The 25,254-nt window shown below is 39.0% G+C and overlaps 5 protein-coding genes across 6 annotated transcripts; 2 read left to right on the top strand and 3 right to left on the bottom strand.

Moving 5' to 3' along the window:
- Positions 1 to 2,835: 2,835 nt before the first annotated feature.
- On the bottom strand, positions 2,836 to 5,558 carry LOC126782075 (3-ketoacyl-CoA synthase 10). Its single transcript, XM_050507237.1, has 3 exons — positions 5,127 to 5,558; positions 4,012 to 4,640; positions 2,836 to 3,708 (listed from the first exon to the last, which is right to left on the bottom strand). Exons 1-3 carry the CDS (start codon positions 5,556 to 5,558, stop codon positions 3,144 to 3,146), a joined length of 1,626 nt encoding a protein of 541 aa, XP_050363194.1. The 3' UTR covers positions 2,836 to 3,143.
- A 1,905-nt stretch (positions 5,559 to 7,463) lies between these two features.
- LOC126783247 (DNA cross-link repair protein SNM1) lies at positions 7,464 to 11,768 on the bottom strand. The gene is made up of 10 exons (XM_050508677.1): positions 10,961 to 11,768; positions 10,688 to 10,843; positions 10,204 to 10,602; positions 10,018 to 10,081; positions 9,638 to 9,855; positions 9,437 to 9,550; positions 9,068 to 9,173; positions 8,623 to 8,834; positions 8,157 to 8,260; positions 7,464 to 7,782 (listed from the first exon to the last, which is right to left on the bottom strand). Exons 1-10 carry the CDS (start codon positions 11,528 to 11,530, stop codon positions 7,638 to 7,640), a joined length of 2,088 nt encoding a protein of 695 aa, XP_050364634.1. The 5' UTR covers positions 11,531 to 11,768; the 3' UTR covers positions 7,464 to 7,637.
- A 1,590-nt stretch (positions 11,769 to 13,358) lies between these two features.
- LOC126782426 (3beta-hydroxysteroid-dehydrogenase/decarboxylase) lies at positions 13,359 to 17,459 on the top strand. Of its 2 annotated transcripts, XM_050507668.1 has the most exons (12): positions 13,361 to 13,670; positions 13,765 to 13,854; positions 13,944 to 14,077; positions 14,190 to 14,360; positions 14,491 to 14,616; positions 14,861 to 14,940; positions 15,183 to 15,381; positions 15,887 to 15,992; positions 16,102 to 16,276; positions 16,394 to 16,550; positions 16,682 to 16,748; positions 16,967 to 17,453. In XM_050507668.1, the coding sequence occupies exons 1-12, from the start codon at positions 13,439 to 13,441 to the stop codon at positions 17,110 to 17,112; spliced, it is 1,683 nt and encodes a 560-aa protein (XP_050363625.1). In that variant the 5' UTR covers positions 13,361 to 13,438; the 3' UTR covers positions 17,113 to 17,453. The 2 variants fall into 2 exon arrangements, with proteins under 2 accessions (XP_050363626.1, XP_050363625.1); XM_050507669.1 differs by lacking the exon at positions 16,102 to 16,276 and having other exon boundaries at positions 13,359 to 13,670; positions 16,444 to 16,550; positions 16,967 to 17,459.
- Positions 17,460 to 18,357: 898 nt separating this feature from the next.
- Positions 18,358 to 22,444, top strand: LOC126783699 (uncharacterized). The gene is made up of 10 exons (XM_050509215.1): positions 18,358 to 18,874; positions 18,956 to 19,056; positions 19,218 to 19,320; positions 19,436 to 19,698; positions 20,009 to 20,140; positions 20,426 to 20,548; positions 20,738 to 20,866; positions 21,442 to 21,659; positions 21,773 to 21,926; positions 22,020 to 22,444. Exons 1-10 carry the CDS (start codon positions 18,676 to 18,678, stop codon positions 22,236 to 22,238), a joined length of 1,641 nt encoding a protein of 546 aa, XP_050365172.1. The 5' UTR covers positions 18,358 to 18,675; the 3' UTR covers positions 22,239 to 22,444.
- A 705-nt stretch (positions 22,445 to 23,149) lies between these two features.
- LOC126782829 (transcription factor MYB1-like) lies at positions 23,150 to 24,912 on the bottom strand. The gene is made up of 3 exons (XM_050508156.1): positions 24,723 to 24,912; positions 24,101 to 24,230; positions 23,150 to 24,001 (listed from the first exon to the last, which is right to left on the bottom strand). The coding sequence occupies exons 1-3, from the start codon at positions 24,853 to 24,855 to the stop codon at positions 23,338 to 23,340; spliced, it is 927 nt and encodes a 308-aa protein (XP_050364113.1). The 5' UTR covers positions 24,856 to 24,912; the 3' UTR covers positions 23,150 to 23,337.
- Positions 24,913 to 25,254: the final 342 nt, after the last annotated feature.

The following is a 25,254-nucleotide window of genomic DNA, read 5'->3' as shown; positions in this document are numbered from 1 at the left end:
GTTGAATTATATGTTTGGTTTGTAATAATTGGTTTTCTTAGTTGTATTGAGAACTCAGTGATGATCCGCTGTGCACGTTAAATGATTTCGATTTCATTGAGATTGTTTTGGTGTTCTAACGACTTTGAAATTTTGAGTTTTTAGGCTTGAAATTTTAGGGTCGTTACACATGTGGCCATAATGCCATGACTAGCTCATCCACTGTTACCTTCTAGCAGTTGGCTCATCCACCATAGAATTTTCCGTTAGCGAGCTATATACACATTTAAGCCCGGCCTGGCCATGAGATGATTATGCATTATATATAAGATCCACATTAATTACAGCCTGCGATAATTAATAAGAAGGCACATTAACTTTGGTTCATTTATCTAATTACAATCCAGTGTAGTCTGATAAAAAAGTAAATTTGCCGATCACCTTTATTTGACCACCTCATGTCCACCTACCTAGATAAATAACACATGTCATAAATTAACTATGGTATAACCATAGTTATCCATATAAATTAATAACAATAAATTCAATTTTTTATTCTAATTTTACATTTAACAAAATTTTTATAGTTTAATTTTTCTTACAATTTTCAGGTTTATAGTTTAAAGTTTAGGGTTTAGAGTTTTTTAATCATCGCAAGCTCTAAAATTCTAAAACTCTAAACCCTAAAACCTAAGACTCTAAACCCGAAACCCGAAATCTTAAACTTTTTATATATAATATATATTTATAATTATTGAATTTAGGTTAAAACAAATTAATAATATTTCAGATTTTAGAGTCAATTATAGTCTAACCATAGTAAATGAAAAAGACACATGACGTTAGTCTAGGTGGATGAGCATCGATAGACAAATATGAGGTGGTCGGCAAATTTGTTTCCGTGTAATAGAATTCATTATTGAACTTAGAGTTAAACACTTAGATCTTAGGTACGTACTAACTTAACTATAAATTGATTTGGTACGGTGGTGTTCCTCACTCATCCTATAAATTAATATTAGCAATTTAGCAGTATAAATTTTGACTCAAACCAACGTTCGAATGCTCACAATATATAGTTCAAAATATCAAACTCCAGATTCACTATATATTGATCCACTTAAGAAGGCATCCTTTTATTAAATAAACATGTGCCACATCCCAGGGGCCTCAGGGCACTTATCACTTGCGTACAATCATCTTATATATAAATGAACATAACTTAATTTGTTGATCAGTAACTTGGTTTTATTTCAGAGACATGATTAATCACTCGCTTAGCCAGCACCATGACGTCCTCTAATTTCTGATTCAGCGACATCACAACGGTGTAATCGACGTCCTGCAGCCCGATTTGGCACACGTTGCTGAAACTGGCAATGCGACTTAACACCGCACTCTTCAAGGCATTGACATCTGAATCTATGGTTGCCTTGTTAAGATGTTGCATCCTCTGAAGCACGCTTTGCGCATCGCTTAAGCTGTCGATCAATCCCACCACGCAACTACCAAGCGCCGCCTCATTAGGCATTGCCGTGGCCTCCATGGTAGTGAGCCGTGGGATACTGTTGATGAACTTCTGGGTGTCGCTAATCCCGTGAAGAGCTGTGTTTATGGCTTCACCAGCTGCCAATCGCATGCCATCTGTTTTCTCATGTGCGCTTACTACACCAACTGCTAAAATGGTGCTAATAACTAGAACCACGAACATGATCATCATATTCTTAGTTGCCATGGAAGTAATGTGGTACAATTCAATTAAAGTCTGTAGGCCAGTTTATCGAGATGGGAATACTTGATGAATTAGGCCTGCAATATCATTTTATATGCAAGATATAAAATACGGGGGCTTTTGCAACTGATGATTAATTAAGGTCATGCTTTTGGGATGGCGCATATATGAGTTTTGTTGAGTAAGGGAAATTAACAAGAAAGACAACCAATATTGCATGCCCCCACATTATGGTCATACGAACGGAGAGGCTCAGTGCTGTCGTGCCAATTTGATGATTTCGATCAGAAGAGATCAGTGTATTTAAGCTTTGGAGATTTGCGTTGGACTAACTCTTACGTACATTTCGTCCTCCAAAAAGAAATTCACACTTTTGATATGTTGCCTAACATATTCAAGTCGAAATTAAAGCATTAAGTTATGAACATGCGTATTTGGAGGAGAAAGCTGAATAAAAATAAAAGTTAATTGATTAGTAGCTACTTATTGATATCGGCTACATAGATCTGAATTTTTAGTATTCCCTTTTTGTATAGGACATGTACAACAGTGTCGACCTAGCTAGATAGCTGGGTCATGCATGCTTTTATTTGCAACTGAAAGCATCAACATGCATGCATATGTAAACAAGGTAGACATGATAATTAAGGAAGTATTATTGCAATAATGCGTGCCAGAAATACTATCAGCTAGCAAACCACTTCTTTTTAATGCGATAATTCGTTGACTATCGAAGTCCTAATTCATAAACAGTGAATTTTCGAAATCCTAATGCTATGATCGGTGTAACTAGATGAGAGGACGATGATACTCAAGCTAGTGTTGCTTTGAATTCGCAAGAAACTCATCAATATTTGTGACATGTGATGTCGATAACCCAACTAGCTAGCTCCTGCTTTTGTTTTGAACTCTAAGCAACAGCTAGCTTCTCCTTACAATACGTAATTAGTAGCACATCAGATCATCATTAATTAGAAGGTAACATCACAAGGAAATTTTATTGCAATCATTCAATTCAAGGTATGCATTTCATATATATATAATTCAGAATACGTACTATATATTCACACATCGTTTTGGAAGTGCAAATAACATTTGGCACGAACGTACAAAACCCTAATCCAGGTACTTTGAAAACAACTGCTTTACAACATCGATCTTTATGCCCGAAAATCCCCTAATTCTGGATGGATGTAAGCTGGGCAACAGAGTTCACATTCCAATCTGCTCCCCAGATACCTTCTTTATGCTGGACATATCGATGTCTTACGTTCAAAGAGAATTAAGGAGGATATTATTGAGGAGAATATTAAATAAAAAGAAAAAAAAATTAATAAGGTTTTTAGTCATCAGTACGTATTGTCCATATTAACTAGCCTTCTTCAACTTCAGTAATCTCCGATCACAACCCTAGCTTAGCTAGAGATCAATATCAATTCATGACCGGGTATCTTTCAATGCAATCGAGCCATGGATTCCTTGACGGTTTCCTAATCCGGCGCATGGACCGCCAAACAATGCTGTTACACTTGAATCCAGACCCGAATGCCAACTGCCAAACTCGGTCTCCTCTCTTCACTTTCTCCTGTGCTTCCATGTAAGCCAGCTCATACCATATGCTACTGCTCGAAGTGTTGCCAAATCGGTGCAGCGTCATCCTCGACGCCTCCATGTTCTCGTCGCTGAGCTCCAGGTTCCTCTGCAGCTCATCCAGCACAGTCTTGCTGGCCGCGTGCACGCAGAAGCGCTCAAATGCCAGTTTGAAATCAGGAATGTATGGTCGCTTGCTGGAGGATAAAGAGAGATGTGAATCTCCATTGTTGAACAAGTGCCTCGAGACCAATGTAGCGAAAAAGAGGAGCTGCTCCGATAAGGGTAGGACTAGAGGTCCGAGAGTGGTGATGTTGGTTTTCAGTGCTTCACCACCAATTTCCACCAGCTCTTTGCTGATCTTTAGCCCCTTGAGCCTTTTCTCATCTTCTTCTTGGTATACACATCTGCATGTTCAAAATTGAACTTTACGGTTAGGTCTAAAATTCAGTAACTAAAAGATGGTGTCCTGTACGAGAATCAATCGGATTCAGAGTTAAGTTTGGTCCTAGTTTTTGATAAGCCCCCTACACATTAGGGTAACTTCTCCTACTTAATTAGTGCCCGTCCTATAGAAATGCTGAAGGACCATTTAGGGTCTATATCTGCAATTATTAAGTTCCTGGATAATCTGGTACGTGACATATTTATAATCATGTTATGCTGTTACGCATAGATATAATGTTTTGAAACTGTGGTTGAAACCTAACCTGAAGCTACGGTCGTCGGCGCCTTTATGTGTTCGAACGATGTGTTCAAGGCGATATTTGGCACGGGGGTAGTCACGGCGACGATTGGAGAGAAGCACGGCAGAGCAACCCATGCGGAAGAAACAATTGGGAACCAGCATAGACCTGTCATTTCCCGGGTACCAATTATATCCCACCGTCTCAGTGCTAACCACCAAAGCATAGTTGTTGGGATTTGCCTGAAGCATGTCTTTAGCCAAATCAATGGCTATGATCCCAGCGCTGCACCCCATGCCACCCAGATTGTAGCTCAAGATGTTACCCCTCATCTTGTAGTGATTTATGATCATGGCGGACAAGGAGGGTGTGGGATTGAATATGCTGCAGTTCACCACAAGAACACCTACGTCCTTGGGACGGACCTTGGTCTTTTCGAAGAGCTCGTCCAGTGCTCCGAACATCACCATTGAGGCCTCCGCTCTACCTTCTTTCATGGTTGCAGTGTTCTCAGTGGAGGTGATCACTGACTTTGGGATGTAGGTCTCGTCTCCTAAACCTGATGACTTGAGAATTCGAGCCTGGAATTCGAGGCTTGGTTCATCAAACTTGCCTGATTGTCTTGCTAGCTCTATGAATTGCTCTTTTGACACCTAAAACATATCACTAACATAAGGTACTGTACAAACCAATCTGCCACATATAGCTAGCCAGCTAGAAGATAAAATCTCGATCATGCATGTTTGAAATTTACAATTGGCAATTTTTGTAAAATTCACTCGAATGAAATTTCATATTATTCCATAACTGTGAGGTAGGGAAATTACAGCTAGAAAGTATATTAACATGAGATTTCCCTGGTTCCGATCGTATGATATTTGCCTAGTTCCTTAGAGAGGAAAGTTCCATAAATGAAGTTATGAACACGAGATTTGCCGCATATAGCCCTAAATCATTTTCATCACCAAATATTTAACAAGGAACCTTGCATTTCCTAACACAACAAACAATATATATTTACGTAAATCATAAGTTTTAAGATCTATTTCAACAATATTCAAGTTCCTTGAATGATAATTCAGATTGACGATCTAACAACCTAATATATCAAATTGGTGAGAGAGTGAGGCAAATAGTACCTTTAGATCCTCGCTAGGGCGAAAGCAAGCAAAATCAATGAGGTAGATAGAGCGAGGGCGCGACATGAAGTAGACAGACAAGGTGAAGACAAAGACCCCGAAGAAGCCAAGCACAGTGGCGAGGTCATAACGTGCATCAAACCAGAGCTTCTTCCACAGCTCCTCCCTACTGAGACTCCCAACCTCAGCACTGAAAACCACGACTAAAATAGGTATGGTGGCCAGGTATATAGCATTGTTGATGAGGTGGTGGTACCCCAACTTGACGTACTTGAGGTTCACCGACTGGAGAAAGTCCGGCAGGCGCCTCCGGACCCTGACGGAGAAGGTGAGGGAGCCGGCATTGGGGCCGGAGGACTCGATTCCACGGTTGACTATCTCGGTGGATAAGAGATCTCTCTCACTGGCCATGTCTGATGGATTAACTGACATTGTTAGTGTCTGTTTTGAGCTTGATGAAGAGAGGAGGGTTATATGTATGAAGAAGAAAAGGTGGTGGTTGGAAGAAAGTAAATGCAAACACCAACCAGAGGCAGCTAGATGAGGCTGATTAGTTGGGACTTGGGAGGCTTTGAAGAGTCTTAAATTCTTCATTTATTGGGTTTCTTCAAGTCCAAATGGGAGTCTTCTTCTTGCCTTGGTTGTTTCACTCGTCTGGTATACATGGTCGACGATGATGAAAGCAAATTTGCCGACCTGTTATCTTACCACCCTCGTGCCAACTCACATAAATTATTGACACGTCCTAGATTAACTATAATATAATTATGGTTATTTTTATAAGTTAATAATAATAAATTATATTTTTTTCTAATTTTATACTTAACAAAAATTTTAGAATTTATTTTTTCTTATAATATTTCAGATTTTGAGTTTAAAATTTAAGATTTAGAGTTTTTACTCTTAAATATCGCAAATTCTAAAACCTTAAACTTTAATATCTATTTGGATATTAATTTTTTTAATAACTATTTTAACATGCATTTATTTTTCTATATCTACTGGGTACCCACGCCCTTGAACAACATTCTAATTTTTTTTTTTCGATTAGAACAACGTTCTATGTATGCTCAGTGTTCTAGTTCAATTTTTGTATCCACTGAATTGTTGTGGGTGGAGTTTGACTTAAGTATGTGTTTAAAGTCACCTTGGCTCCAGTTCTCGTTTCAATTTGTCATTGGAAGGTAAACGGTCAATTAATGGTAAATCACAAACTATTTTTCATCCTCAAAAACTTTGTTGGTCTTGCTTGGTAAATAGACAGTAAAGTTTTGTTGATAAAGTTCGTATAGATTTCTATGGATAATTATTCAGATGATCATAAGTACAATTGATTGAGGCTCATATATGCAACACACTTGCTTTCAATGTCATGTAGTTCCCAGCCTCTACTAAAATTTTTACTTTCGTATGGATCCTTACTTTATGTAATTATTTGTGGTTTGATGTTATTTTCTTAAATAATATATAATTCCTTCCATGCATGATGCAAAAAAAAAAAAAAAAGAGGAGAGAGCATGTTCGATGCGACCTTGAACGAAGCTCAAGTATGGAACTGTCTATCTCCAAGCGTGGGTCTTGTGACAAAATATCAGACCAGCAAATGGTTTTACATAAATGTGAGTTAAAGTCAAATTTTAAAATGGGTTAAAATTAAAATTAGAAGAAAATATAATATATTGTTATTAGAATTATATAGAGAACTATGATTTGATACTAGTTAAAGAAAGACACGACATTAATCTAGGAAATAGACATAAAGTGGATAAATAAGAGGTAGTCGGTAAATTTGGTTCGATCGATTATAAGTTGAGCTACTGGCGATTTGGTTTTAAGGAGGGTAGTTGAAGTGTTTTACGTACAGGTTACTAAATCTCATTAGCTGTCTACACCTTTACCATGCTTTGTTATAAGTTCAGCTACCATCCCCATTCAACTGTATTTACCAGATTTGTTTCATGAAATCTTCAGGGAATGAGAAGTGCCATGTCCTTGTTGAATCGAAGACACCAACAAAGAGAATGAACCAAGAATTCTCACTGATGCATACAAGACATGCGACTACTGTGCTAGTCTGTTTTACATTCAGGGTGTACCATATTCCATGACATTGGCTACTTGTGTTGCAACGACATCTACATGAATTCCGATCATGCATTCATAGCTTCAGGACCCCAATGGCTAGTCATACTAGACTACTAGTTGTTTGGCTCTAATACTTGAATATGAACGGCGGCCAACGAGCAAAGTCAGCTAGGTGCTCGATCTGTAATTAGTAATTCCAGCTCAAACAAGATATTGATCTAGCAAAATAGACTTCTTCGTCAACGCAATTTCGCAAGTTGCTGGGTCTTTCCTTTCATTATCATCAAACAAAGAAATCAAGTCCCCCACTGGCACTCTTATATTTGTTGGAATGTAACGTTCACTACAGAACAGCAATACAAGTAGTATTACAGATTTTATACATATGTTTGTGATGATACAGCGGGAATTATTATGGACAAAGAATTAAGAAGACAGAAGGGAAATCATGGATTTTGCTGAATCAGGGCCATGGTTGTTCACGCTCGGTATTATCTGTACGGGAGACACAAGCTTAACAAACTGCCTGAGTTCTGTAAAGCTCGAATGCTCACTGTATGGCACCTCATACCTGGAGGATAGAACAAAGGGAACATCATCTCTAATTACTTAAATCCTTTATTGTGCAGTTTTATTTGGAAAAACATGCATACAATTCATGGTGTTTCACAGTTCAAGCCAAAATGTCACCCACAACAGGCTTACAACTGGAACATGTTTGAAGTGAAAATGTAAAATTTGGCTGCAGGGGTAAATGTTCATTACACGAATGTTTATTAGTATATTTGAGCAATCAATCGAAATTTAGTTCACTTTTTGCTATTCAGGCACCATATCAAGAATGACTGTTAGTGTATGTTGATCCCTTTGTTCTAACCATTACTAGATAACATTCAGGAAACTGATAATTGACACAACTTAATCTTCAAGGAGAGTAAACGTTACCTTATAATGGTACCCTGCTGCCATCGTCTTCCAGGAGACTTCTTCTTTCCTTTACCAAAACTCCAGCCAGTTGGAGAGAAAGCAACAATAAGGCTGTATCGACTCTGATTATTAAGCACATACCAAGGATTTTGTCAACAACGGTCGCTTCTAAACTACAGTACACAAATTATTAGGACTAAATATCAGTAGAATTTGAATTCATGAAAGCAACTTTCTTAGTCATGAAATTGATGATCTGATTATACTACTTGACATCACATCAGGGTCAACTAGTCGAGTGCAATTCATGATCTGATTATACTACCTGACATCACATCAAGTCAACCAGTCGAGTATCTTATCCTAATCTAATGATCTGACAAGTTCTACCAAGAGATTGTGCGGACTTAATTGCAAATCTTATGATACATTTAATACATAATTGTCAGGTCTTAACATATGACTGAAAAAGGTAAATTCTAACCGCATATTGATTTGATACATGCTTCAGTCGCTTGAAGCTTGCTAGCGTCCACATTGGCACCGCATGAATTTGGCTTTCATGTTCATTCAATGTAAACCACTGCATATCCTCCTCAGGGAAGTCCAAACATTTTAAAATGTGCAGCTTTCCAGCAGTGACATATATCTTTTTCCGGAGCACACGAGCAACCTCCAAGTAAAGGCGTTCCTTTCCTATTGTAAAATGATAACGCAACACAAGGATGAGGAGGGAAGATGAGCAAAACCAGGTCAAAGAGATAATGGATAGCAAATCAACCACCACTTGTGGTGATCTGATGACAGAGCAAGGCAAAATATGCATTTAGACTCTTAGTGGAATTCATAAGCCAAAAGATACAAGGCTTGCCAACCAAGAAGATTAAAGGTTAAGAAGGTAGGAAAGATGAGAGAAAAACTGAGCTTACCAATTGTGTAGCTGCCAATCAGAAATAGAGTTCTAGGGTTGAAAGTTTCAGCTTGGATTGCATCGATGACAAACTGAATTACAGCCTCCTGCTTCGGAAAGTCATACTGCAAAGAATTAAAAAAAACAGGAGTTGATTTCACTTTGGTTCTTGATCCATATAATGTATAAAGACTTCATATGGGTAGGAGACCACAATTTGTTTAGTGTAAAAAGAATAAATAGTTTCAACTTGTCTCAGACAAAAAGTAGTTTATGCCTAAAGTTACTGTCATCATACAAACTAGCTTGTAGATTGAAATTCTTCAAATGATTACAACTAGAGCCAATTGCTTTTGACATAATGCAATAATCCATGTGCCTGAGTTACCTGTGGGTTACAGTAAGTGGTATCAAGGATAAGGGTATGAATAGAAGATGTTCGGACAACAGACATGCTTGCTGCATCCTCACTAAAGCGAAAGTCCCCTGTATGTAGAACAGCCTATATAGCCAACAAGAAGATGTGACAATTTTTCTTTCTTACAAGAAAAGAACACATCTTTAGTCATAGGAAGTACTTTTAACACACCTTACTGCTGGGAGGTTCAAAGAGTATAATTATAGAACCAGGACAGTGGTTTGCATCCAAGCATGTAACACCAACACCTGCAATATTGATTTTTTGGTTAAGGGGTACTACTTGTATGTTGTCCCATGGAATGCCAAGCTTCATGTTTACAAGCTTAGCTGTAATGGAGGAGCAGTAGATCTTTCCATGACAAAATGACTTTGTTAGACCTTGATAATCTGCAACAACAAATGCAATCCCATCAAACCAGACAACTGTTGACACACAAATAACTGCATATATTCAGTGGGATCAACTGCAGTATATGACCTATACGTCTCCAAACTCACAAAGCAAGATAAAATTCAAAAACAACATATAATAACAATAAAGCAACTTACGATCCATGTGAAAGTGAGTGAGAAACCAATGAGAACAATCTCGTCTAAGATATTTAAAAGCATCCTGCAAATATTAAGATGTATGAAGTTAGCAACAGTACCTGCTTTATGAGATAAATGAAATAAGGTAATAGCATTCATAACTTATCCTTAAGCTCAAGAATGGATCCTAGCATAGCCACTTACCACTCGAAATGGTGTTCCTGGTACGCAGCACCACAAGGGAACATCCCTGAGTTTCCTATTTGTCGCATGATTTTTCACAGCAGGACCTTTACCACTAGAACCTGACCGACGCTTTTCTGCCCTTGGCTGTTCTTTAGAGGTGCTGCCGACCTGCTTCCTAGCACCACAAAATCCTGAAAAGTAATCTGTAATCAACTTGTTTGAAGCTGATTTACAACTATTACCAACTGCTCCTCCTTCAAAACTATCATTGAGCACCTCGACTCCATTAACACTCCTGTTTCTTGGTTGTGCAGTTTGCGCTTGAGCTCCACTACTAGTCCCTTCTCTAAGTTGAGCAATTGCATGCATAATCTTCTTCCGCGGACCAAGTGTCGTAATGCCAATATTAATCAAATCCTAACACAGTTATACGAAACAAATCAATCAAAAACACAAACACAATCCAACATCCAAGCAAGAAAGCACATGCCAAGATCACTACCTCTTCAGTAAGCCACTGCAGCGCATCCCAATCAATCTCCTCCCTCACAAAAATATCCTCATACTTCTCCAAACCAAGACCCCTTATCCACTCAATAACTAGCCCACGAACTCTCGCCCCCATCGCCTCACCATCGATCTCAATCCCCTTGGGTTCCTGTCACAATATAAAAAACCAAATCTTTAGACCATCAAACACTTCATACTTACCTCCAACATTCAAATGTAGCATTTCACAATCAAAAAGACAAAATCTTTACACTTCAAAACTTACATCCAAAGGCTCGACTTCTTGTTTGTCGAGACAAGCATTGGTATGAACCTCTCTATCTTCATTACCCAGCTCAGAAATATCAACCCCACATAGAGGACACAAAACCAAACCGACATTCTCATCCTCCACAATCCCGTCACCTCCTTCTTCCTCAGCCCCATTCAGCCTCAGCAGCTCATCAATCTCCTCAAACTCATCCCCATCATCATCATCACCATAACCAAAACCCCAATCGCCTCCAGCCTTAATCAGCCTAGACTCTATCGAATTCCGCAGGTAGCCCCCTTTGAGTTTCGACAGCCCCTTCTCATTCCCCGCATGAGGAGTGACGTCAGCGGCCGGGAAAAAGTCGAGGCTTTCGGGTAGGGAGTCCAAGCTGCAGTCTTGGATTGGCGGAATGTTTTCCTTGCCGGGAGCAATGGGGTTGGCGGCGGAGAGCTTGGGCTTTTTGGAGGGGTTGCGGCGAGCTGCGGCGGTTTGGGTGAGTGGGGTTTGGAAATCGTCGTCGTCGTCGTCGTGGTAGTATTGTGTGGGATTGAATGAAGGTTTGAAGTTGGAGTTGGAGGCCATAAGTCCGGAGAAACTGTAAAGTTGTGATCTTTGAATTTTGTTGACATTAAACGGAGGGAAAACCAAAGTGAGTCGATTTGGCTTCGGCGCGCCTGAAGGCGGATCCAGAATGAGAGATTAATTTTTCCATTCAATTAATCCAACGGCTTTAATACGCCGCACCCATTCAGTAATATCTTTGACCTTTTTCGCAACAAACCTTAATATGAAGTATTTTCATATTCTCAAATCTCAATTACTAAAATTGCGTCCTATCATACACGTTGTGATACAAGATTTTTTAATATAATTCACGAACCAAAAGAAACAATACGTGTCTATTTCAAACCTCATTGAAGTATTTATATTTAGTGCGTTATCGATATTAGTACTTTGATTTTTATTTAATTTTTTTGTTAGAATCGTCGATAAAGTTATATATTAATGTAGGAATGTAATATAAACATGGAATACTCTCTAAGGCTTCGAAACAATGAAACCATGCGAGCTAAATAAGCAAAACATATCTAACTCTATGCTACCAAACTATCAATGAGAACTCATAAAAATAACCAAAGAAATCCAGAACCATAACCAAATATGAATCTACTCACTTATTATCCCACCATGGTCATCATACTCAGAAGAGATAACCTAGAAAGATCTAAAAAGACCATCCGACTCCTAAGAAATCCTCAACAAGGACAACAAAAATAGCATTGCCGGACTCACCCTTGCGCTTCATAAAATATCTACCCGCTATCACATATTTCATAATAAACAAAACTTCTAAACAAAACTTCATGATATAAGTACCAATGTGATACGTATGATAGACCAACTATACAGCAGTTCCGCATACTGCTGAGAAAAAATGGCACCAACTAGGTGCGAGCAACCAATGACAGGAACTAACACCAATATTAACAGTGTTAAGTTAATTAAAACTCATTACCTGGTAAAACATTCTGATAAAAAATGGTAAAAACATTTTACTATTGCTGTAATTCCTTGAAAACTGGAAAACTGGAAAACCTTCTGCACATTGCAGCCAAAGCCTCCACCGCCAGTCCGCCAGTCCAACCTACTCCTCATCCTATAACCCTAGTATTCACCACCGCCACCCCAATTTTCGACGTGAAAACCTTCTTGACCCACCAATCCCGTCGACTCTCTCTCTCTCTCTCTCTCTCTCTCTCTCTCTCTCTCCTTGCCGCAGGAGTGCATGAGTTTTTCTTGCAACGTTGAACTGGCACCATTACCTTTCTATCGGCGGCACGTGGGAAGCCAATCCTCCCTTTTCCAAATCAGAGTTCCTAACTAGTTGTTTGGTAAGTCAATTCCTCAGCCTGAAGCATCTGATGGTTGTGGAAAGGCGATACCGCGCGTTAAGGAGGATGAGATGTTGGTAAGTTTTAAGAGCGTTGGGCGGAGGAGATAGGAGGAAGAAACTTATCTGAGATTCGAGCCTCTTTGACCCAGATCCCCGACGGTATTGTCATATTCCGGTCATAGATCGGCGGCGGACCACCACCTCTAGCTTCGTACTTTCGGCTATAACGTCGATCTGGTTATAAGTCATCAGATTCTAGTTGGAAAAGAGCAGCCTCTGGAGCTCCAGCGTTTCACTACCAAGACCGATGACCACAAAAGGTGATTAAAACTTTTCGAATTCCAGTTGTGTTCTGACGTTCCTCAGTTTTTACTGCAGTCCAACTCTTTCATCGCTAAACGACGTTTGCAAACTGTTAGTGGGTTTGACCAAAAAACAAAAAAAACTGTTAGTGGGTTGGCGAATATTGTGACCCACCCGACCCGTCGTCAACCCGACTTCTCTGATTCTCTTTCTTCTCACTCAGCTCTCTGTCACCTTCGTCTCTTACTAGTCCAAACTCACTCACTCAGCCTCAGATCCATCGACATTTTCCGATGGCCGGCGATGACAGATGGTGCGTCGTCACCGGCGGCCGAGGCTTCGCCGCCCGCCACTTGGTCCTCATGCTCATCCGCCAAGGCATCTACCGCGTCCGAATCGCCGACCTCGGTCCTACCATCGATCTCGAACCTTCCGAGTCCGCCGGAGTCCTCGCCGACGCTCTCAACTCCGCCCGCGCCGAGTACATTTCCATCGACCTCCGCCGCAAGGATCAAGTTCTTCAAGGTCAGTACGCTTCAGTATCTCAATTTGGTCAAGATTGAATTTTTACAGTTACCGATTGAGTAAATTTGCGTTCTTTGGATCAAAATCTGTGTAGCATGTCAAGGTGCTGAGGTTGTGTTCCACATGGCGGCTCCCAATTCGTCGATCAACAATTTCCAGCTCCATCATTCTGTTAATGTCGAAGGTACTTAATCTGAATTACAATGTGTAGCTTCTGATTGGTTGCGATTTTTGACTTGTTTGATAATGTTGGTGATCAACTATGCTATGCAGGGACTAAGAATGTGATTGATGCTTGTGTTGAGCAGAAAGTGAAGAGGCTCATATACACTAGCTCCCCTAGTGTTGTGTTTGATGGGGTTCATAGCATTGTTGATGGGGATGAGTCATTGCCATATCCACCTACGGTAGGCGCAAGCTTAATGTTGGACTATTGATTATTGCTATTGAATTTCAAATTTTCAATAATGCTTTATGTTTCTGCTTTGATATTCTAGATTGTCTGCATTTTTGTTTCAGCACAATGATACTTATTCGGCTACTAAAGCGCAAGGAGAAGAGTTGGTAATCAAGGCGAACGGTGTTAAGGGGCTTCTAACCTGCTGCATACGTCCCAGCAGCATTTTCGGACCCGGTGATAGGTTGCTTGTTCCGTCTTTAGTTGTTGCCGCCAGGGCAGGGAAATCCAAGGTACTTTAGTTATCCACTAGATTACTTTTAGTGTAAAACACACACATACACATATTCAAACGACATTTTGAAATGTGAGTTGTTAACATACCTGATGCTCAATTTCTTCTGCTCTTTTTCAAATGATCAGTTCATTATAGGAGATGGTAATAACATTTATGACTTCACATACGTTGAAAATGTGGCCCATGCCCATATATGTGCAGAACGAGCTCTAGCATCTGAAGGGACAGTTGCAGAGAAAGCTGCAGGACAGGTAAATTTGTGTTACATAAATTTCTTAAATCATGTGTATGAAGGCATATAAATGTTGTCAGAATGGAATTGAATAATCTAAGTATGGATTTACAAATATGATGCAGCTTCTTGACTGAGCCATCACTTCACAATTTGTTTCATTACATTTTTATTTGGATATCTGATTATGTCAAGATATATTATATGAAGACAGGTTTCTGGGAATTTTGGCTAAAAAGAAATTCTCTTTTTTTTTTTTGCAGGCATATTTTATAACCAATATGGAACCTATCAAGTTTTGGGAGTTTATGTCACTTATTCTAGAAGGTCTTGGCTATGAAAGGTACATCCTCTTCATAGTGCTTTCAAATAAGCGTAACCTTTATGTGATCACTATACTCTACATCCTCGGTACCTTACTGTGTAGTTTAGTTGGTTTTTTCTCTAATACTTCAATTGAACTTCTACAATTTAATATAAACCCGTAAATTGGCAATCTCTCTTTTCTGGTCTCTCTCTCTCTCTCTCTCTCTCTCTCTCAATGCTCATGTTGCTTTATTTCACCTGGATGAGTGTTGTTTGCAGACCAAGGATAAAAATCCCTGCAGCTGTTATGATGCTAATTGCCCATGTGGTGGAGTGGACATATAAGCTTTTGGGACCATATGGGATGAAGGTTCCACAGTTGACACCTTCAAGAATTAGACTCCTCTCTTGCACCAGATCTTTTAAATCTTCAAAAGCACAAGATCGAATTGGCTACACAACCATCATTTCGCTTCAGGTTCTATTATGTTTACATACTAATAGTGATCAACTTCTTTGGTTAGCTCAATAAAATTGCAATTATCTGAGCTCTTAAGTCACTGGATCTCCCAACCTAATTCACATTGATTGTGGACCAATCAACTTTTAAGCCACTTGAGTCATACCCACACTTGAGGGCTGAAAATCTAAAGTTGTCATTGGATGTCATTACCAATGAAAGTTTCCAATCCATGTGTTTTTGAATTATGATTTTCTAAAGATCATACTTTGTATGGTGGGTATAACATATTGAAATCTCTTCTAACTTCTAAGATGACCCTTTCAAAAAAAAAAAAAGGACTATAGAAGCCATAATATATTGTAATTCATGACTAGATATGCTTTTCTATAAGCTTCACTTTCTTTTTAATGGTGCACGGACTCATAAAGTAATATAAAAGATGGATTTTCACTAGACATTTGCATGTTCAATTCTTATTTAGGTGCTTTTCTTATGACAATACGTTATTTATCTTCTTCAGGAGGGTCTTAAGAGGACAATTGAGTCCTACCCACACTTGAGGGCTGAACATCGACCCAAAAGAGAGGGGCCATCTAAAGCTTCTGTGTATCTTGGAAGTGGCAAGGGTATGCTAATCATTTTATTTTTGTGTTTCATACTTGATAAAGCTGATTCAGCATACGAAATTATATATTGTTATAATGAAGCAATTTTTTTGCACTGTTGCTCTTACAGTTGCTGACGCATTACTGTGGAAGGATAAAAAACAGACATTCAGGGCACTATTAGTTTTGATTACAATCTACTTCAACTTCATTGCATCTCAAGCTACAGTTATAACTATCATTTCAAAGAGTCTCATGTTTGCATCAATATTGGTATTCATCTTCGGAAATTTACCAGAAAAGATGTATTTTCTATAACCTCCTTCCCTTATTTTTTTTGGGTGTGAAACTGCTCTTTGAATCAGCTTCCAATATGAAGCTACTGAGTTTTTTTTTTGTTTTTTTTGTTTTCATTTCTCCAGCTTAGGATATGAAATTGTTAAGTTTCAATCATCACATTTTCACTTATCAGAAGAGATGTCACAACAAATTGCTGGATCGATGGCCTCATCCTGGAATATATCGGTGAAAACTTTAAAATCTCTTGGGAAAGGAAATGACTGGATATTGTTCCTTAAGGTATTGACCATTTTCTGCTGTTCTTAACTTCCTTTCTTCGTATGGTTATCTATTCTTTTGATAGTGTACAGGAGTTCAGTAATGCAATGATGCATGACATTCACCATGATATATATTTTGCTGTTTTTTAGGTCGCTCTATCGCTATTGGGTCTTAGCTTTCTTGGAGGCATTTCACTTCAGAACTCATTTATTATAGGTCTCTCTCTCTCTCTCTCTCTCTCTTGCTGTTAGTGAACTTTTCTGAACTAGGGTGATGATGGTTCTTATATAGATTCATTTGTCCTTGTGTGAACTGGTTGCAATGTCATAGCTGAAACTTTTCCATGGAGGAATGTATTTCAATCGTTGTTGAAGAATCATGTTTCTTTCTCCGTTGCCCTAACTCTTAGTTTCTATGTTCACCTATGCTTCCAGGAGTTTCGACTGCCTTTCTAGCCTTCTATGTGTATGAAAAGCATGAAGAGAAATTTGATGCCATGGTCCTAGAAGCTTTCTCTCATGGATGCAAACTGAAGTCTGAAGTAGTCCGAAAATTCAGTACATCCAAAAAGATTGACTAGTGTTCATAGTCCTGCTGCCTGCATCTTGTCATTCTGGTATGATTGTGTGGAAATTCATAGAAAAAAATGTGCTGTCTCGGGTTAATGTTACAACTAATTCTTTGTAGATAATTGTATGTCCTCTTTGTGTATTTCTCCATCTTTTGTTTCCAGATCGGGATGGGATATGAACATGCTTTTCATAGTATTCTTTCCTCCTTAAAATTTTAACTTCACCCACTTTTCATCATTAGTTGTTGAATCTTGCTTGGCATGCCCATTGACACCCTCTCATTGTCTTGGTGGATTCACTGGTTAGGAATTTCCTCAAAGACTAAAAAACAGTACAGCAATTTTGCTTTGTGGTTTGTAGTATCTGGGGGTCGTTGCTAATGTCATATTCCTACCTTCATATAAAATAGCCCGTCCATGACATTATGACGTGACTAATTGCGTGTTTGAGTAAACCATAACCATTTATATGTTTGGAGTCACCACACAGGTGGCGTCATCGGTTGCACGTTACATCTCTACACTTAAATTCATATTACAAACCTGTGCATCTCCTAATTAAGAATTCAGGTCAACTTTCTGGTGACACAGAGGTGTCAATTATCATGGAAAACGACTGGAATCTGTAATGTACAGCCATTCAACTTCCAATAACCCCCGCCAGATATAAGCAAGTACAAATTGCAACACCACTGGCCATAAGAAAAATACGATTTCCGGAAAATTGGGATTCAAATCTGGTATCTTATTCATGCTCAATCGACATCTTCATGATGTATAAACATCCCTTCCGTGTTTTACTATGGTACAAATGTAGCTTATTTGATACAATTATCTAGTTAGATTTTCAAAACATGTCACGTTGATACTTTGATGTATCTAACACTATATTTCGATCATGACAGTCAGGGCAATCATCTAGTCATTTCTCAAAGATGTCATATCGATATAAACCATCTTGATGCTCCAAGCTAATCAGTAAACACCAAGCAAATCATGCTCAAATTAGCATCGTTGTCCATAGTGTGGGGGACCCGACTCGAAAACCCGACTATAGGCCCGCCCGACTCGTTGAAACAGACACCAACCTTTTGACCAGGCACTCTCATGCTTCTTGTCTCTTCGAAATTTGCTTGCATCGCAATTCCCGTTTCTCACTTTTATTTTCTGGAAAAACAAACCCCAACTTTTTTAAAGTAATAGAAGAACTCAGATTCATACACACACACCTAAAGAGATCACATAGTTCAAAGAAACCTCGAAACCTTTACATTCAGTGATTCACAAACCTCAATATTGACTAAACCCATCTTCAAAAAACCACTCTTTGTCTCTGACCCTGACCTGTCTGCTTTGCTTATCTTCACTTTCCAATAAGATTCCCATTCCTTCCAAACACTTCCACGCTTCTTTTCCCTTTCTGGGTTTCAATGGGTTCATGTCATTCTTCCTTTCCTTAATTGGGTTCATCAGTTTTGCTTCCAAGTTTGAACCTTTTTTTCCCGCCCAGTAATTCTACGTTGTTGTTCTTGTTGTTGCTGTTGAGAGTTTTGGGTTTTGAGAATTGAAGTAATGAGTGGAGTTGAAGTGATTAAGAGCAAGGGATGTTCTAGATTGTCTGGTGGGTTATCTTCTCCGTTGCCTTCGTTTAAAGTTCAGAAAGCTTTTGGACCAATGTCTGCGGCAGCCAACTCTACTGGGTCTGAGACGGTGGTCCGATCAAAGGCACCGTTTTCCGGGCTTGTTATATGTGTTACTGGGTTGTCCAAAGGTAAGAAAAATTTGCGAGCTTTATTTAAGTCGGTAAATTGTTGAGTGTGTGGTAAATAGATTGTGGTTGTTGATTTTGCAGAAGCGAGGAAACAAGTGATGGAAGCAAGTGAGAGGTTGGGTGGGCAGTATAGCCCTCATTTGCATCCCCAGTGTACCCATTTGGTTGTCCAAATATCCTTTATATTCGAAATTATGATATATACAGCTTCTCTTTTTTGGGTTTTTAACTTTTTATGGATGTGTGATTGGGAGAAAAGTGTCAGTGTTCTTTGATAGGTTTGAGGTTTATGGTGAATTGATGTACATTGTAAGGCTTGTGTGATTTCTTTAACAAGTGTTACAGCTTTGGTGGTCGCAAATTTGAGCATGCTTTGAAGCATGGATCGAAAAATGGCCTCTCAATTGTTACGATTGGGTGGTTTGTGGATAGTGTTAGGAAGAATGGTAAGTATGATGATCTTATATACTTATTTCTTGCATTGCTTTGACGAATACTTTAGAGGTGAACTCTGTTGCATGTACATTTGATGTAAATCAGTTGCGTTTTAATGATTTGCAGTGAGGCTGAGTGAATCACTCTATAGTATCAAGAGTTTGGGACAGAATGGTGTTCGTTTGGATGAATTGAATAAGGTTGTTGGGTTTTCTGGTACGGAAAATTCTTGTCTTCCTGTTGGTGCTCATGGAACCAAGCAGTTAAGCACGATTGAAGAACCACAATTCTCTGGTAGAGAGACTAACTGTAACAGAAGTTCTGATGCCACTCTATCTGGTCACTCCATGTATGTGGACTTGGATATATCAGCTGATCTGAGAAACAAGGTAAAGTTTGATTTCAATGTAAAAATTAATGTACTTTGGGGAAATATACTCTATCCGGTCATTCCATGGGTATGTGTCTGACTTGGATATATCAGCTGAACTGCGGAACATGGTATGGATTTAAAAGTAAAATGTACATTAGTTTTAACTTTTAAGAAATGGGTAGACCTTGGTCTCCTCTTCTCTAGCTAAAAAGAAAGACTTACTAGTGTCATTATTATTGTCCAATGTCAGTAGATAAAATTGAACCCCTCTGAGTTTGTGTGAAGTTTCTTTTTAGTGTCTCATAATCATTTCATCATCCTAGCAGGTTATTCAGGCTGCTAGTAGAGAGGGTGCCACTTTCCTAGATCAATGGTTTGTTGGTTGCCGAGCCAGTCATGTGGTGTGCGAAGGGTCTTCTAGTCGTAAATATCTTGGTCACTCGAGCAATATTGTTACAGTGAGAGCTGCAAGCCGTTCTTGTTTGTATATTATTTTTTGGTCAAAATTCGTGTGGTTGATGTTTATTTGATTCAGGAACATGTGCAGTCTAGGTTCATTTAGGGTTTATGTTTGAGACTAAACTATTATAACAATAATCTTTTCATGTCCTGCAATAATTTTTGGCTGTCTCGTTTTCCCTATTGTTGTGACCTGCAATTGTAAAGTTCCCAATAAGAGATTAAAATAGTTCTCTGATTACTTTTAGGACAATAAAATTAATCATGTTTCTGATGTGTCTCAGCCGCTGTGGGTTCTGAAGACAGTGAAGGAGAAGTATGTGCAAAGACTTGTGCATATGTCTGCAGATTTGGCCAGGCAAGTTGGTATAGTGCTTGAAGATTTGCAGAATAAAATCGCAGATGAGGTATTTTTCTAAACATTACTGTGTAAATATCATACTTGGACTTCTTTTTGTCTCTCTCTGCCTCAAGCCCTTGGTCTTCTCTGGAATGCAATGCTGAAGTGTGGTAATATAATTTTGTTTTGTGTAGTAATATGAGTATTGATTTTCCAATTCCTGCTGCTGTTAATATTATTTTTCTTATTCTACTAGGAAGCAACTGTGCAAAATGTCTCTGAAGATGCTCCGATTTACAGAAATAAAGTAACACTTGAAAAGAGGCAAAAGATTGTAAGTTCTGCTAAAACTGGGGTTAGAAATCGCCGTGGTCTTCGAATGCAGGTAATGGTTAATTGTGTTTGGTTTCTATGGTGTTTTATCAATCTGTGCTTTACATTTGATTAGTACTTAAGTTTTGCGGTGGGACCAAACCATAGATTTGTTCAAGTTACAGAATTACCTTATATCAGCTTAACTTGAATATAAAACGTAAATGAGAAGGTGCAAGTTGCCTGGTAAACTCTGTTTTCTGTTCACAGTAAAGATTTTTTATTTGTCAATTAAGACTTAAACAATATGAGCCAATATTAGCAATTGTCACATGTTTTTAACTCTTTGTTAGCTGACATGTAGTTAAGGGTCCTAGTGTTGAATTTGGCCGACTCTTCCAGCTGGCAGAGATGACTTGTTAAGCTCAAAAAGGAAATAGGTGTCTATAATAGGTGTTTGAACTACTTCATACCAGTAATGTAAGTGGTACAAACACAAGGAGACGATCAGTTTCCTGCAAATTAATGCCTTTTTTAATGCATTAGAAGGATGTTCAATATTGCTTGCTTAATGTTAACAACATCATTCGATATATAATGTTGCTAAATAATACGTCACAGAAGTTGCGTGCTCTGTTGTTATGGCAGACTTGTCAAACCCCGATATGTCCAATAACTCCCGGCAGCCTTCTGGATTCTATTTGCTGGTCAATCTCAGAGCCAACTTCGGCGGCATCACTCTACTCGGAGACTTTCAGTTCTGAAGATGTTGATGAACATCAAACATCTGTATTCTTTGATGCAAAAGGTGATGGCAAAGATTCAGAAGCATCATTTGCCAACTTAACTAGACCACTCAAGGAAAGGTAGTTGATCATTTTTGATTCCCATCCCCCACCAGAAGACAATAATTCCCAACTCCCAAGATTTGTTTGTTGAATTTCACGCGTATCTCACTCTTTTATGTTATTGTCTACAGTGAGAAATCGGAATTAATATTTAAAAACCATTTTCTTACCATCCTGTTCCCAATTGACCGATTTGCTGAGATGGGACCATCCTCCAGAACGTTATTCAGCAATGATGGGTTTACATGCTTGCAGGTTTTAGATCACATTTATGCATTTTACCAGGTACTCATTTATAGTCAGTTATGCTGCTCTCAGCTTCTGAGCCACTGGTTTAATGGAGGTTCTCATAGTCTCATCTGCCCTTTTGATTTGCAGGAGAGCATGTCAGTCCATGAAATAGAGGCGGCAATTCACACGGACTCCAAGCACGCAGATCGACTTCGATCAGTGTATGCAAGTAAAGAAACAGCTGAACGTGGTTACGTGATTTTCAAACGGATCGACTTCTTAGGGAGCCGCAGAAGTTTTGAAATGTTGAAGCGTGTTAACGGGGACAACAACAGTAATGTGTATGAGTTGTTACTCAGAGCCTAAAATCATCTTACAATATATCTATGGTAAAACCCTCCATCTCACTTGATGGAGCTCAGAAACTGGATTTGATACTGATCTCAAGGAGATAGCCAGCTAGTACACCGAGTACTCAATTATTTATAGGAGTGCTGGACTTTGTGTGCATGTTTGGTACCCCGTACCAGTGTGAGCCACTCTATTATTAATACTCAGCCTACTCTCAATTGAGTACCCTTACGGCCTTACTCAAGGTTACTTTGTACTGCGTTTGGTGAGGAAGTATTGCTTAAGGAGGGACTGAATGACTGGTTCTTTTATTATCCTCCATTTCACTGGGTACAATATGAACCCAGAACTAAGACGAAATTGAACTATGGCTCAAAATCAACCCAACCTTAACTAACTTATTTATCTTTTTTTCTCACCATAACCCAATCAATTCATAAGGTTGAAATTGAACTGTGCCTTTACAAAGAAGTAAGATCTGGGGTCATATTGTCCATGGAGCTCCACTATGTTGGTTGGCAGTTGTTTAAGAGTGAGAAGAGCAACAGGAGACGCAGCAATTCAAGGTCGGAAGCGTTGAGGTACTCTGTTTTGTTGAGTATGCGTGAGAAAGTGTGCAGGTATTCCTCTGTCAATGAAGAAAATGAAGGGGTGGAAACATAAAGTAGTTTCAGAGAGAGAGAGAGAGGTCTTATCTAAGGCCAACAAAAGTAGTACCCAAGTCAACAACACCTAAAGGAGGTGAGAGGGAAACACGGCCTTAGCTAAGGTCATTAACATTATACCCAATGCACACCAGACATAGTATTAGGTAGTTAGCATTTCTTAGTTAGCACAGTGCTGGTTAATGCCGTCTACAAAACTTGCACTGTGTGCACAAAGTCTTGTGATTTGTTGATACCTAGTATAAGAGAGGAGAATAATGGTGGGATTTGGTGGCACTTATTACTAGGTTTTATTCACACCATTCCAACTAAACATGATGAGGGCCTAGCTAGCTACAGCAAAAAAAAATCTAAATAGTAACTACTGAATCTAGAAGCTCATCATGGGAAGCAATAAAGCTCACACACGTTTTATGTAGATGTCTGATATCGTACAACCACAAAGATAATTAACTCAACATGACATTTAGATCATCACCAAGCCAATCATCATCGGACTCCAGAAATGATGCCAATGAACCAAAATCAGCAGCCTGAATATTCTTGTCCATCATCTGCTTAGGTAGTACCAAAACCGGACTGCCGTGACGATCATCATCTCCATCAATGGCATTGTTCAGATTCCCAAAGTCACAGTCCAGGATCTTACAGAAGTCCTCATGATCATCAGTGTTGAAATCAATCATAAAATTCGTTGGCGAACTTCCCAAATGATCATCACCGTCGCCGGTGGTATTTGTAGTAGCTGTTGTGGATGCTGAACCATCTTCGCTGGTCATTTGTGAGTCGACAGAGTTAATAGCCTTGACCAAGTCGTTGGTATTATTCATGGCTTCATTATTAGAGAAATCATCAAGCCTTCTATCATGTACTACCGGACCGGCCGTACCAGCAGTTGTAGTAGGTGGAAGCTGCGGTGGAAAGACAGTGTTGGCCCTACTGAATTGTTGCTGTGGCTGCGTCTGGTCAGGGGTTTTATGGAGAATGATATTGCATTTGGACAGAGATGAAGTCTGAGCGGCTTGTGCCATTTTCTTGGACAAGTTGGAGTTCCAGTAATTCTTGATTTCATTGTCTGTTCGCCCGGGAAGTCTTCCTGCTATTAGAGACCATCTGCATAATAACAAGAAAGCCAGTTCTGTAAAACAACTACGTCTTCCTAATCACTTCGATCACCAGAGAAAAAGAAATAAACAAAGGAGTACTACGTACCTGTTTCCAAGGAGCTTATGGAGTCTGATGATTAGTTCTTCTTCATCATCTGAAATGCTGCCTCTTTTGATATCAGGTCTCAGATAGTTCATCCAACGAAGCCGGCAGCTCTTTCCACATCTCTTTAGACCTGCAACATCACCATCTATTATCATCAGGAATATATATCTGCAGTATATTGAATTACATATCCATACCACTGCATGTTCTTAATTTGCATTAGTATAATGCTACACGTACATTACATTGTTTAATCACTATATAATTATATTTATATGTATACTTAATTAGGTTATTACTGGCCGTCATAAAGCAGTCAACCTACTCCGGCATCTCATCCCCAGAAGGCCAGAATATGAAGAAGAAGAAGCAGATTTCCAGATTAAGTAGCCAAGTTGGGATGATGATGCAGACTTAGTTGTTAGATCTCCTTTTCCAAAAATTGTTGAAAACAAAGCTTTCTTGGGATTACATCCGTTCAAAGAAGAAAGTTTGCCATCAAAATTCAGATCCCTTAAAACACAAGTAATGCTATATTAAGAAAGCAATGATCTCTCACATAATTAACAAGCAAGCAAAATGAAGAAGGTAGCTAATTATTAGGATGGAATACTGTACTGACCTGTTTCTTTAGCAACATTACTCCATTTGCCTTCACCATGGTTCTTGATGTAATCCAAGAGCAACTTGTCTTCTGCTTCCATCCAAGCCCCTTTGTTCAGTCCATCCTTAGAACACCGAGGATTTCTACCCATCGTTCTTATTTTATTGCTCTCTGAACTAACTAGTAGTAGCAGTAGCAGTAGAAGTAGTGTTCGATGGGTTTGAAGGCAATTGGCACGAAAGATTGTGTCTGGTTTTTATAGGTAAGAGCCCGTCCGAATCTCCATTATTGAATTAGTATAGTTTTTCTCTGCATATAAAATGTGCGTCACTCATTTAGAGATCTGAGGATTCCGAGCCGAGCACCCGACCCAAAGAAAACAAAAGAGACTTGCACAGTCTGTCTTAAATAAATTCCCAACGTGATGCATGGCCCCAATAAAAAATAAAAATAAAATCTCTGAGCAATCATAATAGAAGATTTTACTATACACATGAATATACCTCATACTACGTGAAATTTAGTGTTAGTTGATACAAAACCCCCCTAA

Source organism: Argentina anserina, chromosome 2, assembly GCF_933775445.1.
Source record: "Argentina anserina chromosome 2, drPotAnse1.1, whole genome shotgun sequence".
In the NCBI taxonomy this organism is placed as follows: domain Eukaryota; kingdom Viridiplantae; phylum Streptophyta; class Magnoliopsida; order Rosales; family Rosaceae; genus Argentina; species Argentina anserina.
This window is presented reverse-complemented; position numbering and strand designations above follow the sequence as displayed.

What these genes read in the sequence shown, in the direction of transcription:
- LOC126782075 (XM_050507237.1), bottom strand. Translation starts at nt 5,558, where the DNA reads ATGTCAGTTAATCCATCAGACATGGCCAGTGAGAGAGATCTCTTATCC. An exon ending in GCCCTAGCGAGGATCTAAAG is followed by an intron (nt 4,641 to 5,126) that starts GTACTATTTGCC and finishes GATATGTTTTAG; the next exon opens with GTGTCAAAAGAGCAATTCAT. An exon ending in GCCGACGACCGTAGCTTCAG is followed by an intron (nt 3,709 to 4,011) that starts GTTAGGTTTCAA and finishes TTGAACATGCAG; the next exon opens with ATGTGTATACCAAGAAGAAG.
- LOC126783247 (XM_050508677.1), bottom strand. Translation starts at nt 11,530, where the DNA reads ATGGCCTCCAACTCCAACTTCAAACCTTCATTCAATCCCACACAATAC. An exon ending in CAGGAACACCATTTCGAGTG is followed by an intron (nt 10,082 to 10,203) that starts GTAAGTGGCTAT and finishes TAATATTTGCAG; the next exon opens with GATGCTTTTAAATATCTTAG. An exon ending in ATGTATCAAATCAATATGCG is followed by an intron (nt 8,261 to 8,622) that starts GTTAGAATTTAC and finishes CTTAATAATCAG; the next exon opens with AGTCGATACAGCCTTATTGT.
- LOC126782426 (XM_050507668.1), top strand. Translation starts at nt 13,439, where the DNA reads ATGGCCGGCGATGACAGATGGTGCGTCGTCACCGGCGGCCGAGGCTTC. An exon ending in CAACCATCATTTCGCTTCAG is followed by an intron (nt 15,382 to 15,886) that starts GTTCTATTATGT and finishes TATCTTCTTCAG; the next exon opens with GAGGGTCTTAAGAGGACAAT. An exon ending in GTATCTTGGAAGTGGCAAGG is followed by an intron (nt 15,993 to 16,101) that starts GTATGCTAATCA and finishes TTGCTCTTACAG; the next exon opens with TTGCTGACGCATTACTGTGG.
- LOC126783699 (XM_050509215.1), top strand. Translation starts at nt 18,676, where the DNA reads ATGAGTGGAGTTGAAGTGATTAAGAGCAAGGGATGTTCTAGATTGTCT. An exon ending in TGGTTGTCCAAATATCCTTT is followed by an intron (nt 19,057 to 19,217) that starts ATATTCGAAATT and finishes AACAAGTGTTAC; the next exon opens with AGCTTTGGTGGTCGCAAATT. An exon ending in GGATAGTGTTAGGAAGAATG is followed by an intron (nt 19,321 to 19,435) that starts GTAAGTATGATG and finishes AATGATTTGCAG; the next exon opens with TGAGGCTGAGTGAATCACTC.
- LOC126782829 (XM_050508156.1), bottom strand. Translation starts at nt 24,855, where the DNA reads ATGGGTAGAAATCCTCGGTGTTCTAAGGATGGACTGAACAAAGGGGCT. An exon ending in TAATGTTGCTAAAGAAACAG is followed by an intron (nt 24,231 to 24,722) that starts GTCAGTACAGTA and finishes GTGATGTTGCAG; the next exon opens with GTCTAAAGAGATGTGGAAAG. An exon ending in CATAAGCTCCTTGGAAACAG is followed by an intron (nt 24,002 to 24,100) that starts GTACGTAGTACT and finishes GTTATTATGCAG; the next exon opens with ATGGTCTCTAATAGCAGGAA.